The following is a 14,029-nucleotide window of genomic DNA, read 5'->3' as shown; positions in this document are numbered from 1 at the left end:
GTCCCAGTCGTGTCCCGTGAGCATGCGTATGACAACAAAGCAGACATGTGGACGAGAGGCTGAGGCGCTGGGCTCCTAACTCTCCTGTCTACGGGTCAATTAGATCGCAGCCCCTGCTCACAAGGTAAGAAAACTACTTATCCACAGAGTGCAATGCAAATAACTGAAATAATGAAATATTTTGCATGTCAAATAATAATAATTATAATAAAAATATTTATTTTATTAAGATTTATTTCTTAAAATTAAGAAATGAAAATGACCAATCTTGGCATTTCTCATACAGTGAAGGTAAGTTTCTAGTTTGTAATCACCTGTATGTTTCATTTTTACTCATATTGCATTATTCCCACTGGAAATTGTTGTATTGCACAGGTAAAAAAGTATACAAACAATTTAAATTCTTGTTGAAAACATCTAAAAGTGTCTAATTTGACCAACTTTACAAATGTCTAATGTCATAACATTAAAGTAAGTTGCACTGAAACAGTGTAAGTGACATTAAGTTGCAACAGTCCTCTAAATAAACCTCAAAACTCTTTCAATATTTAGCTCTTTTTTTTAAGTTTAAAAGATTTCCATCCACACGTGAAAACATCTGGCCTTTTCAGAAGCATAATAAAGCTGTAGACTTTATAACAAACTAAAAATATCTGGTCACAGAGCTCACGTCCAATCAGAGCATCCGATTTCAGCGCGTCTGATTTGACAAGTACTGTCGGTCCTTTCATTGTGAAACACACTGATTTTATGAGTTTTAGATGCTTTAAAGTTAAAAATTAAGCTTTAAAAGATTAAAAAAATAGTTGAAAACAGACTTCTCACGCTTTCAGTAAAATTTCGAGACACCATGATGAAAAATAAAAAGTTATTGTGTGGAGACAATGGAAATTAGTCATCTGGCTTCACTGTGTTTTCATCTCAAGTTATTGTGTACTGTATATTTAAATCTTTTATCAATCAGTCCATCAACATATTATTGATATTGACTTTTCTGAACTTTCTATTTGTAAAAATTAGACTATTTTGATGAGTTTTAGGAGGAAATTACATAATTTGTGCACAATGTGATGAATTTATGTAAGTTCAGAGTGAGCGACAGTGAGGACGCTCCTGTTGACGGGAGCTTCAGATGTTAGAAATCTGATACATGAACGACAGAAAATCAGTGAAGCAGCAGGAAAAAAGGAAAAGAAACTCAGAGAAATGGACGGAGGAGAGGATGGAGGGATTTATTTTCTGTTTAGTAACATGTTTAACACATCAAGTGACATAATCTGAGAATTAAAGTTTTCCTCTTTTTCACTGAGTACCGTGATAAATTAGTTTCTAAAGTAAAGGAAGGAAGGAAGGAAAGAAAGAAAGTGAGATATCAAGGAAGGTAAGAACAAAACAAACTGAAAGGGAGGGGGAGAAGGTGTGTGTGTGTGTGTGTGTGTGTGTGTGAGGGGGAGACGGAGGGGGATTACTCCTCACTCCAGAATACTAACGAGGGCCTTTTGTCACAGATCTCTTTCTCTCTCCCTTCCTCTCTTCCGTTCTCTCGTTTTTTCCTTTCACTCATCACACGCACACACACACACACACACACACGCACACACACACACGCAAATGCACATATAATTGTACACTGTTTTTCAAATGATTGCACACAAATATGCATACAGCATCACACATGTACGCCCTCAGTCTCACACACACAGACACACACACACAAATACAGAATTAGGCATGTAATTGCAATCCCACTCACACACACACACACACACACACACACACACACACACACACACACACACACACACACACACACACACACACACACACACACACACACACACACACACACACACACACACACACACACACACACACACACACACACACACACACACACACACACACACACACACACACACACACACACACACACACACACACGGATGGGCACAGAGTCGTTTTTGTCAATGGTGTCTTTTGTTTCTTTTATCTCAGCCCCAAACAAAGCATTCCTGTGTACACAGAGGAGAGAGAGAGGGAGAGAGAAGGAAGGAGGGAAACAGAGAAAAGTAGAAAGAGAGAGAGAGAGAGAGAGGGAGAGAGAGAGAAAGAGAGAGGGAGATCAGGAAAACATTGAGCGCTCTTTTGTTTGGCAAAAGAAAAAGTTTTGACTCAGTTTTTGGATTCGGCTCGCCGGGTAGAGGCCGGGGCGGCACAGTCAGGTCGACCCGTTGCCATGGAGATGGAATACATCCTACTGGAGAGGTCGGTCGCAAAAATATTTTCACTCTCATTTACTCCCATTTACTCCATTATTATTCATCTGATATGCCTGTTGTGGGATTTCTGTGTTTTTTCTCCAGGTTAAGTGTGTGTGAGTGTGTGAATGTGCATGTGCATGTGTGTGTGTGTGTGTGTGTGTGTGTGCGTGTGTGCGTGTGACAGAGAGGGTGATGCAGAGTTGAAAGAGTGAAGTTTTCAATGCTGTCATTGTGATTATTATGAAGCTTTTGAGGGGCTCGTCCTTGCATAATCACACGCGTGTGATGTAATTAAGGCGGATTGATTACATAATCCATCATCGGCGCCGCAGAGACAGAGATATTTTGATTCACGCTACGTGGACAAAAATATACGAACGCCTCCTGTTCGTTGTCCGGGGCTCCTGCACAGAGTGAGGTCCATGATGAAATCTCTCTGATCTGCAGCTTCGACCTGAACCCCACCCAACATCTACAGGATGAACTGAAGCACTGACAGTGGGCCAGACCTTAACTAAGTTTACATCAACACAAATGAGTAGATTTGACTCAAAAACAACAGAAAACGATCAGAAATACGAAAGTAAATGTTTGGATCTGAAGTATTTTTCACTTTTTTTTGTCTCTTATTCATGTCACAGCCCCTCAATTTGACCTTGTGACCTCTTGGAAGGGGCTCGACCTCCCAGTTGGAAACCACTGGACTGAATGAACATATTAAAACATCAACCCTCCACTTACGCACTGGTTAAGAGTTTAATAATATAATAATGTGACATGGGACAGGTTTACTGAACGAGTGCTTATACTTTTTTTTTATAAAAAAAATTTCATATAGCAGCTTTAAGTGCAGCTCAAAGTATTTTACATTTTGAAAAACAAACATGTAGAGTAGGAGAAAGTAAATTTAGCAGCATGCATAAAAGTGCATTATAATAAGTAAGTTAAAAAGAACTTAAAGGTATAAAACTCAAGATAGAAACAGGGTGACTAACTAACAGCCCTCAGGTGGGTGAGTGTTTTACAGTAAAAAGGCCTGTTTGATTCACATGGGCAGGTCGTTCTACAGTTGTGGTGCAGAGGTCATAAAAGCAGCTTCTCGTCTTTGTTTCCTTTGTGCACAATCAAAAGAGCAGCTGTCTTTTAAATACATTTCACTGATGATTAATTCAGGCCTTTTGTTTGTCATGAAGAGACGTTTACTTGTACTTTCACTTGAGGGAAAGGCTCTGGGTGCGTCTTCCACCACTGCTCAGTATGCAGCATCGCTGAGTGAATCCACTGATTCTTTTGCCCCCAACATCTGGTGGGAATCATTAAAGGGATAGTTCAACATTTTGGCAAATTGGCCCATTGCCATAATCCCTGCACATTCACCACGCTATTATCTCAAAGTGTGGTGAATGTGCAGGTCACAACTTGTCCACCAGAGCGTTTTGGAGTTGTTGGATTGTGTATTTGATGAGTTTGATGAGGGAAACCAAGAAATCCCATGAGCCTCCGTAGCGTAGCTCTGAGCAGCTCGCGGCTCTGCTCCGCCGTTCTAAAAATAGCTTGCACCGACAATTAAAGGTAACAAACCTACTGCTATGACTATATGGATTATGGCAATGGGCCATAGTTGAACTATCCCTTTAAAGCAGAGCAGCAGAGGTCAGATTGAGATGAGAGTTGCAACGTCAGGGCGTCCGGATACTTTTGTCCATGAAGTTCAGGGTAAAACTGAGAGACACGTTACACAAGAGCTGAAAAACAAGCTGGGCTCTCAGAAAAGCTCAACTTTGGCCCTTTTCCTACCAAACTCTTAATGCCGTCTCCAGTTTCCAGTCAGAAGGTCACTCTTTGTCCACCCTCAGCGTCTCCATGGTTCGAACCAACAGTGAAAGCCTTATTTTATTTTAAAAGCAAACTTTATCTGGATTAAAATCTTCTTCTTTTTTTTAACCTTAATTGACTCATTCAACTTCCTCCTCTCTGTTCGTCTCTTAAATGTGACTGTGTGAAAGGTTTGTTGTGATAATGCAGCACATCTTCATCCTAATGCCACTCTTCTTTCTCTTTCTCCCTTATCATCCTCTTTTTGTGGGATGTCCTCTGCCTGCTGGACGTAAGTGAGCGTGTCAAGTGTTTGGAGATACAGTAACTGTCTGTCTCTGTGTGTGTGTGTGTGACAGGAGTGAACACAGAGACACATTCAAACCAACATCCTACAGTGTGAACCATTAAAAACAAATTTTTGCATGTTTGCAGTTGATTTATTAGACAATAATGAATAAAGTTTGTCATGTAGAGAACTCTTTATGCATCAGAAATGACAGGGTTTGAGATATTCTTATCAGATGACCTCAGTTCCCCACTCTATCTAAATAAGTCAGTAAAGATAGTGCAAATTTCGGGAAGTTTAATGTCACACCTCTAATCTTTAATCTTGATCCTGTGGCCGTGACTGACACAAACTTGTGCGTCTAACTATCATGCTAACAGCCTCACTGGTGGTGACAAGGCTAACGACAATGCTGCTTGAATTGGAAAACCTTTCACCTGAAAAAGGTGCAGGAGCAAAAGTCAAAGGGGGGAAAATTGTGCAAGGGGGGGATTTTGTTTTAGAGCGAGAGCGAGAGACATGAAAATTATTCAGATGACACACTTGTTTTTGTCTCACCTCGGGTTTTCGCTCTAATTTTTAGTTTTGGTTTGAGTGGTTTTTCAGCTATAGCGCTCGTTCACAGGCTGCAGCAGGAAACAGAAGCTGGATACTGTAGTTTGCACCCATGACAGTTGCTTCATGTTTGTGTTTAATAGAGCAATATACCCTCTCTGAGGAAATACCTGTTCTTCCTCTGTTAAGTTATAGGGAACTGTCGAAACCATATGATAACATTTTTCTTCAGAGAAACTCTTGTCACTTCTATCGATGTGTCAGTCTCAACCGGACACCAACTTCCCTCTTTGTCTTTATCTCTTTTTTTTTATAATGTGACAACACGCCACGGGTCTGAAAATATTTGTGAGTCTCCAAAACCAAAAGTACAAACAGGAAACTACATCATGCAGCAGTCGGCCAGATGTGCAGAAGTGTGAAATAAGATAAGAGAGAGAAGAAATATGAAGTTAAGAAAGATCTGACTGCCATCATTAAGATTCACTTCTTTCCCATGTTGACGATGACCGAGATGATCAGATGACACTTTGTACAGTCCTACTTAGGTTTATTTTATATATTAATCCTTGTAGAGAGCTGATGTTTGGGTGTAGGGTGTTGATCGTACTTGATCCACCATTTGATCTCCTGTCTCTGGAGTTTAACCCGACAGTCTGCAGTCTTCAGAAATATTGCATGAGTCGACAGATTGGGAACCACACACATAGACACACAAACAGTACATCCATACAGATGTTGTAATCATCGTTTGTCTGGAAATAACAGGATATATTTGTAAAACTAACTTCCTGTTCCTCGTGAAAAAGCCTGAGAAGAGTTTTCTGATGTAATGAGACTAGTGTGATGATGGATCAGTTGATCAGAATGGGTTACCCACTATTTTGCATTTACTGACACCACGGTACAGTATAACTTTAGAAAACCACAGGAAACTCCCACCATAGTTACCCCCCGAAATTTCCACTGAAACGGATAAATGAGCAATGACTTGACTTTTGCCTTGTAACTTAAAAATAAGTGTTTGACATCAGCTTGTCTGCCAGGTGTCTAATTGTATTTTGGTTTATGATTTGAATATAGACAGCCACAGGTTTGTTTCTAACTAATGATGAGTTACATTCACCCTGAAAACGGAAGCAGGTTGCTGCAGGGGAAACTACCAAAAAGTGACGTCGTTATGGGAAGTTTCTTTCTTTCCCTGAACAGAGTGAAACGTTTGAATAGACATTACAGTATGAGATCATGCTGATGTTGTGAATATTGTAAAATGTGTCCAATAATCCAACTTGATTCTGTAATTATAAATCAATTAATTAACAATCCAACCCCTTAAAACTAATCTACATACCAAAGTGAAACAAACTGAAAATTATCTAAATCTGCACCAAACTGTAAACAAAATTCAATTTCTTGCCTTTACAGCAAAGTCTAAACTCTTATTTCTTGTGATATTAATGAAAATGCTGAAAAATTCCTCATTTTACAACGTAATGGAAAATAACCTTGACCCTCCTATGCAGAGCTAACTAGCTAATAAATAACATCGGCCAATTTAACCCTCCTGTTGTCCTCCTGGGTCAAGGAAGAAAGGAAGGAAGGAAGGAAGGAAGGAAGGAAGGACAAAGGGAAAGATGGGAGGAAAGAGGGAAGGGAAAAAGGAAGGAAAGAAAGATGGAGGCAGGGAACAGATTTGTTCAAGGAAGGAAGGAAGGAAGGACAAAGGGAAAGATGGGAGGAAAGAAGGAAGGGTAAAAGGAAGGAGAGATAGGAGGAGGGAGGGAACAGATACGGTCAATTGGGTCAAAAGGGAAGGACGAAGGGAAGGAAGGAAGGAAGGGAGGGAGGGGAAAAGGATTGTGGAAAGAAGGAAGGGGAAAAGGAAAGAAAGAAAGATGGAGGAAGGGAACAGATTAGTTCAAGGAAGGAAGAAGGGAGAGAAAGAAAGATGAAGGGAGGGAACAGATTGGATCAATTGGATCAAATTGAGGAAGGAAGAAGAAGTAAGGACGAAGGGAAGGAAGGAAGGAAAGAAGGAAGGATGGAGCTTACATGGAACAGATTGGGTCAATTTGACCCAGAAGGACAACAGGAGGGTTAAATTTATAATGCACATTAACGCCACTTTTTTTTTCTTCTTCGTTATTCCTAGATGACGTCGGCCACACCCCCTTCCTCTCGTAGCTCCTCCCCCCAGAAGGTTTGCCACTCCCAGACACAGACGGACGTTTTAAAGCCCCTGCTGGGTGGCATCGCCGGAGGGGGCGGGACTCTGAGGAAGAGGAGGCGTGTCCTGTCCAAGGATGGGCGGAGCAACGTGCGGATCGAGCACGTCAGCGGGCGGAGCGCGCTCTACATGCGCGACCTCTGGACGACGTTCCTGGACATGCAGTGGCGCTACAAGTTCTTCCTGTTCACGGCCACGTTCGCTGGGACCTGGTTCCTGTTCGGGGTGCTGTGGTACCTGGTGGCGCTCGTGCACGGAGACCTGCTGGGTGAGAGAGGACGAGGGGGGCTGTGAACATGTCAAAGGCCCATTGCCATAATCCCTATAGTCATAGCAGTAGGTTTGTTACCTTTAATTGTCGGTGCAAGCTGTTTTTAGAACGGCGGAGCAGAGCCGCGAGCTGCTCAGAGCTACGCTACGGAGGCTCATGGGATTTCTTGGTTTCCCTCATCAAACTCATCAAATACACAATCCAACAACTCCACAACGCTCTGGTGGACAAGTTGTGACCTGCACATTCACCACGCTATGAGATAATAACAGAACGTTACCAGACACAGTTGTTTTTGAGTTGATGCTTGCCGAAAAACCGACCCTGAAGTCAACACGCATCAGCTGTTTTGCATGAATTCACTTCTAAAACAACGTAACGTTGTGTTATTATCTCATAGCGTGGTGAATGTGCAGGTCACAACTTGTCCACCAGAGCATTTTGGAGTTGTTGGATTGTGTATTTGATGAGTTTGATAAGGGAAACCAAGAAATCCCATTAGCCTCCGTAGTAGCTCTGAGCAGCTCATGGCTCTGCTCCGCCGTTCTGAAAATAGCTTGCACCGACAATTAAAGGTAACGAACCTACTGCTAAAACTGTAGGGATTATGGCAATGGGCCAATTTGCCAAAATGTTGAACTATACAGTACTTTTAAAGATTTTAGCCCCAGCTGAGAAGATCATCAGACCTTCTTCTCTTCATATAGTTTCCATAGGAGCTGCTCCGTTAAAAGTAAGAATAATACAGTTGTGGTGGGACCTAGAGCTGAGTCATCCAGAAACCTTGAACACCTCAGAGAGAACACCTCCTCTCCCCCCGTGCACCGGTCTCTGCTGCTCATTATGAGTCAGCTGGAGCAAATGACAGTTGGGGCCGTGCTTTTAAACTATAAACTGAAGATGTTTGTGCTATTTTGTTGGTGTTGTCTATCCTGAACTTCATTTTGATACCAGGAAATGATCTCACATCTTCTTCTCACCACACCTGTTCCTCTCTCTCGTTTCCCCTAAGGTCTCATGTTTCTAGCGTTTGCTCACCTGAATGTGATACTAGGAAGAAGAGGGACAACTATGAAAAACCTTAAAGGGATTGTTCAACATTTTTGCAAATTCACCTATTGCCATAATCCCTATGGCCATAGCAGTAGGTTCATTACCTTTAATTATCGGTGCATGTTGTTTTGAGATCGGTGGGGCAGAGACGTGAGCTGCTCAGTGAACACAATGGAGGTGAACGGTACAGGTCCCCTGTCCCTCATCAAACTCATCAAATACACAATTCAACAACTCCAAAACGCTCTGGTGGACAAGTTGTGACCACGCTATGAATTAATCATGTAACATTACAACACATGAAGCAAATACTCTGAACTACTTGCACTTTTGAAATCACTCCGCACAGCAGCCGTCTGTAATGTAGTTCCGGCTGCATTTGGCTCCAAAACAACTCTGTCTCGTAATGTTACATGATTATTTCATTGTGTGGTGAATATGCAGGATTGTGTATGCAGGATTGTGTATTGCCCCCTGGATCTCAAAACAACATTGATAATTAAAGGTAATTAACCTACCCCTATGGCTATAGGGATTATGGCAATAGGGCCGAGGCGAATTTGCCAAAATGTTGAACTATCCCTTTAAAACAAACCCTCACCACAGACAGATGTGAAACCAGTTGTGTTTTTTTTGTATAATGTGACAACAACAAGGTTGACGATGATCTGCTTTCTGATCCTGCTTTGAGTGGGGAATAGCTAAAGTGACCTTTGACCTCAGAGACAATCAGACCACACTTTGTACAGCTCCTCTCAAGTTTATTTTATATATCAATCCTTGTAGAGAGCTGATGTTTTATTCACCTCTACTGACTCCTCTTAGGATGTTGTTTCCATCTCTCCTCCTTTAATGTCCCACGTTTCTAGTGTTAGCTCAATGTGATATTAGTAGAAGATAAAGAGGAAGAAGGAAAAAACATTAACAAAAAAGGAAAAACCTTAACCACACCACAGACCGATAGTATGTGAAACAAGTGGTGGGGGGATTTTTCTTTTTCTTTTTCTTTTTCCTTTCTTCCCACTTGCCTTGTGAGGGTTGCTCATACAAGTACAAATACAAAACTTCAACTTTAACTTCAAAGCCTCACTATGTAGGATTCGTGGTTACTGGTACTCTGGTTGAGAAGAGCAATCTCTGCTACCTCGTTACCAGAGAAGCACAGCAGCTGACGTGAATTTGTTGCTGTTACCGTACCACCGGTACTGGTGCCAGTTTCAGCCGGTGCTACCCCACTCAGGCTGCAGCGGCGGCACGATTCATCCTATTAACCGTTTTTCTACCACTTATATGAGTTTAGAAACATTATCTTAAAGAGGAACTATGCAAGTCTGGTCGCTTTTCCGTTGTTTTGCTAACCCTCCGCCTGGCCATGTGCATTTGTTTTCAAATGAAGCCGTTGAAAAATCAATCCATCCAATCCAACATATACGATGTTGTGACGTGTAAATCTGTGTAGTCTTGTCATACACAAAAGATTGCGGGTTACGGAGCGCATTTGTGTCGCGGTGCGAGAGACGAAAGCTGGGACACCGGGGCGGCGGACAAGTACTGCACTGATGTTGCAAGGTTGGTTTTCAGCCATGAGACGCCAGGTGGAAGGCAGAGTCAAGTAGTTAACTATCACTTACTCAAAGGTGCTTTTTAATTAAAGAGACAACGAGGAGTTTTGGAAGTGGGCGAAGTGTTTCCACACTACATTTCCCATGAGTCGTTGCTTGCACGGTGAAATTCTTGGACCGGTGCAAGACGCACGAAAGCCAAAACATTTGCCAAGAATGTTTTCATTGATCAAGAATGAAAGTTGGAGGTTCGAAGACGATCAGATACCATTGTAGTTCCGACCATGAACCGCGATTCGGTGGCCTTATTCCAATGACCTTTCGTCCGCGAAACCGAAAGTAGGAAATGCTGGGCAAGCCGACCAATAAATAATAATAATATCAAAATAACGATAAAGACAAAACGATACATTTATTGAAAATGGACCCATTAACAAGTGTGGGTAACAGAGATTCATCTACATAAATATGTGACTCTTTTATAACCAAATACAAACTCCTCGTTGTCCCTTTAAGGTAAAAATGTAGTTAGTCACGGGAAAATTCTGCTTAGTTCCTCTTTAATGTTGAGAAACTACATAGTGTTGCTTTAACGCTGCTTCCCGTTGCTTCAGTGGTTATCACACTGTTTAATTTTCCCCAAACTTGTTCCTCCAGAGTTCGACCCCCCGTCGAACCACACGCCCTGTGTGCTGCAGATGCAGACTCTGACTGGGGCCTTCCTCTTCTCCCTGGAGTCCCAGACAACCATCGGCTACGGTTTCCGCTGCATCACTGAAGAATGTCCGGCGGCCATCATCCTCCTCATCATCCAGCTGGTCCTCACCATGCTGATGGAGATTTTCATCACTGGCACCTTCCTGGCCAAGGTAGCCAATAGTCAAAGGGTTGAATGTCTTTATACAGTGAAACAAGAGAGGGATGCCTTGTATTTACTATATGACCGTGTAGTTTCCATAATCACACTGTAGAATATACAAGAGACCTAGTTATATAGGTCAAAAGAGTGTGTAGTTGTATTTCCAATGACTCACACACAGCTATTTGCAACACCCTGCATGTGGTGTACTCAACTGCTCTCTATGGTGAGAAACTGTGTGTGAGATCATCAAGCTGAAACCAGTGGTTGACAGTTTCCTCTGCTCAGGTTGCTCGGCCGAAAAAGCGAGGGGAGACGGTGAAGTTCAGCCAACACGCCGTGGTGTCGACCCACGAAGGCCGACCCTGCCTGATGATCAGGGTGGCCAACATGCGCAAGAGTCTCCTGCTTGGATGTCAGGTAAATGTTTTATAGATGAGTCCAGATGATCAGATATGAGCTCACTGAACACGCTGACAGGAACATTCATTGGTCACCGTGCGGTTTGTGTGGTTTTCATGTCTGTCAACAACAATCCGAGAAACAGTTCAGCAAAACACCACGTGGTTTTGTTTTAGGTGACTGGGAAACTGCTGCAGACGTCTCTCACCAAAGAAGGTGAGACGGTTCGCCTGGACCAGAGGAACGTCCCCTTCCAGGTGGACACGTCCAGCGACAGCCCCTTCCTCATCCTGCCCCTCACCTTCTACCACGTCATTGACGACAGCAGCCCCCTGCGGGCCTGGGCAGCCAAGGGTGAGGTTTGTCGTGGTTGTAGTTTCACCTGCAACATGAAACTAAGTGAAATGTCACACAGTTTGGCTGCAGATTCAGGCCCACAGTTCTGGGACCACCCCTTATCTGCATCAGTGCCACCTACTGGACGACTGTGAAACTGAAACTGAATTAGCGTTCAGTGTGGCGTTAAACCTAGCGTTTCTTGTGGTTGAAAGAATTGCCCCCATCGGTTAGCGTTGTCGCTAGCGCTAGCGCCGTCTAGCCATGGTGTAACTCCGGTTTGCCTGCATCAATTTTAGTCACGTTTTTTGCTCCCCCCAACACTGGGTGACCATCAGGAAAAAGATTTAGGGGTCAAAAATGACCGGAATTTAAGGTGAATGGCATTTGTATTTGGGTGTAATAAAAATGTTAAATTGTAACTTGTTTGACAAAAAGTGCTATTTAGATGGAGCTCCGTCTCCTTCGATATGTGTCGGGTCTGTCACAGTTAAAGGGACAACGAGGAGTTTTGGAAAAGCGAAGCGTTTTCACACTACATTTATGAGCATTTATGAAATTCTTTGACCGGCGCAAGACAGACTCATGTTTTCATTCATCAAGAATTAAAGTCAGAGGTTCAAAGACGATCACATACCGTCGTAGTTCTGACCATAAACGGCGATTCGGCGGCGTTATTCACATGACTCGCCAGGCAGCGTCCGCAAAACCGAAAGTAAGGAAACGCTGGTCGGCTCGCCCAGCATTTCCGCCACCACTAATAATAACAAAATAACGATAGAGACAAAATGATATATTTATCGAAAATGGGCCCATTAACAAGTGTTGGTAGCGTAGGTTCATCCACATTAATATGAGACTTTTTTATTGTCGCGGAATTTTTCGTTCTGCCGACGGAGAAACTCCTCGTTGTCTCTTTAAAAAATGTTGAGATTTAAATCTTTACCAGGCTTTAGTCTCCTCATATCTCGTTTTCCTCCACCAGGTGGCGGCTGGACGGACCCGGAGCTGGCCGACTTTGAGCTGCTGGTGATCATGAGCGCCACGGTGGAGCCGACCTCGGCCACCTGCCAGGTCCGCACCTCCTACCTGCCCGACGAGATCCTCTGGGGCTACGAGTTCCCGCCCGTGGTCTCCCTCTCCCCGTCGGGCAAATACGTAGCAGACTTTGCGTTCTTCGACAAAGTGGCCAAGACCAAGACCACGCCCGTCTTCAAACCGTCCAGCCCCCAGCACGGTTACCAGAGCAACGGGGGCGGGACTGTGCCCGAGGTGTCCGACCCGGAGAAGATCCGCCTGGAGCAGAGCTACAGGGAGCGAGGGGAGGAGCGCGGCCGGGCCAGAGAAACTCCTCTCAGCGTTCGCATCAGCAACGTGTGAACAGACAGGTTTGACTGCAGGAAGACTGACGAGTTCAGTGTCCACAGAAAATCATCGGAAAACATCAAAACAGCTCTGGACGCTGTCTTTTTTTTGGGACGGTTGAAAACTTGAACTTACATCAGAACGATACTTTGGTTCTTATTATAGCACAGAACGATGCAGAAAGCAGATTTGGAAGAGTTCGAGAGACTCCTGTGTGGTCAATTCAAAATCAGTCACTGTCGTACATCCGCTGGGATAATTCATGGTTTGACTGCAGCGTATGACGTCATAAAAACACTACCTAACAGCCACTACCATTTACACTTGTGTGGCGAGTGTGCATTTACATCTGTACTGTTTTATAACTAAAAAAAAAGATAATAATAGGTTGGATTATTTATTCATACAGAAAACAACAATATGAAACACAACATGAAGCAAACTATCTCCCTATCTCCTAATAATCGTGTTTATATACAACTAAACTGCAACAGCAAATGCATTTTGAATGAAAGACGGTTGCGACTGCGTTATGTTTTTATTAACTTAATGAAGATGTGTTGTTGATGTATTTGTTAGGTTGCAAATATGCTGTAAGTAACAACACGAAAAAAGTTCACAGAGAGATATATTTGGTTTTCTACCAAGATATCATATTGGTGACGGTTGCCACAAGTCTTATCTGCCCCAATCAGTAACACACGATAACTCATTCTGAAGATAAGACAGTATTTTTTTTTCATAAGATGCATCAAAATCTTGTTTGAATCATAGTTTTGTTGACAAAGTTAACATGCATCTAGGTGTTTCCAGCTAGCACATGATGCTCGGTCATGCATGTGATTTTTTGTCACTTTACAACTGAGACAAAAAGAGAAAAATTGCTGGGATTTCCTGTAACATCCTTGTTCGATGTTGCAACATTCGCCAGGGTTGGGTCAGCTGTGACATCTGAAAGCTTGGTGTAAATAACAGAGGGATGAGACTTCATTATCATATATAAATGTTATATTACATAGTTATTGGAGCAGAGA

General features: G+C 42.8%; 1 protein-coding gene across 1 annotated transcript; it reads left to right on the top strand.

Moving 5' to 3' along the window:
• Nucleotides 1–2,209: 2,209 nt before the first annotated feature.
• On the top strand, nt 2,210–13,010 carry LOC311001143 (ATP-sensitive inward rectifier potassium channel 10-like; the record flags this gene model as incomplete). Its single annotated transcript, XM_083992132.1, has 6 exons — nt 2,210–2,265; nt 7,105–7,415; nt 10,691–10,902; nt 11,181–11,312; nt 11,471–11,648; nt 12,616–13,010. The coding sequence occupies exons 1-6, from the start codon at nt 2,237–2,239 to the stop codon at nt 13,008–13,010; spliced, it is 1,257 nt and encodes a 418-aa protein (XP_083848258.1). The 5' UTR covers nt 2,210–2,236.
• Between the last annotated feature and the right edge of the window lie 1,019 nt (nt 13,011–14,029).

The sequence above is a fragment of the Trachurus trachurus genome (genome assembly GCF_905171665.1).
Source record: "Trachurus trachurus genome assembly, chromosome: 17".
Lineage (NCBI taxonomy): Eukaryota > Metazoa > Chordata > Actinopteri > Carangiformes > Carangidae > Trachurus > Trachurus trachurus.
Note: the sequence above shows the minus strand (reverse complement) of the source record. Positions and strands in the feature narration are given on the sequence as shown.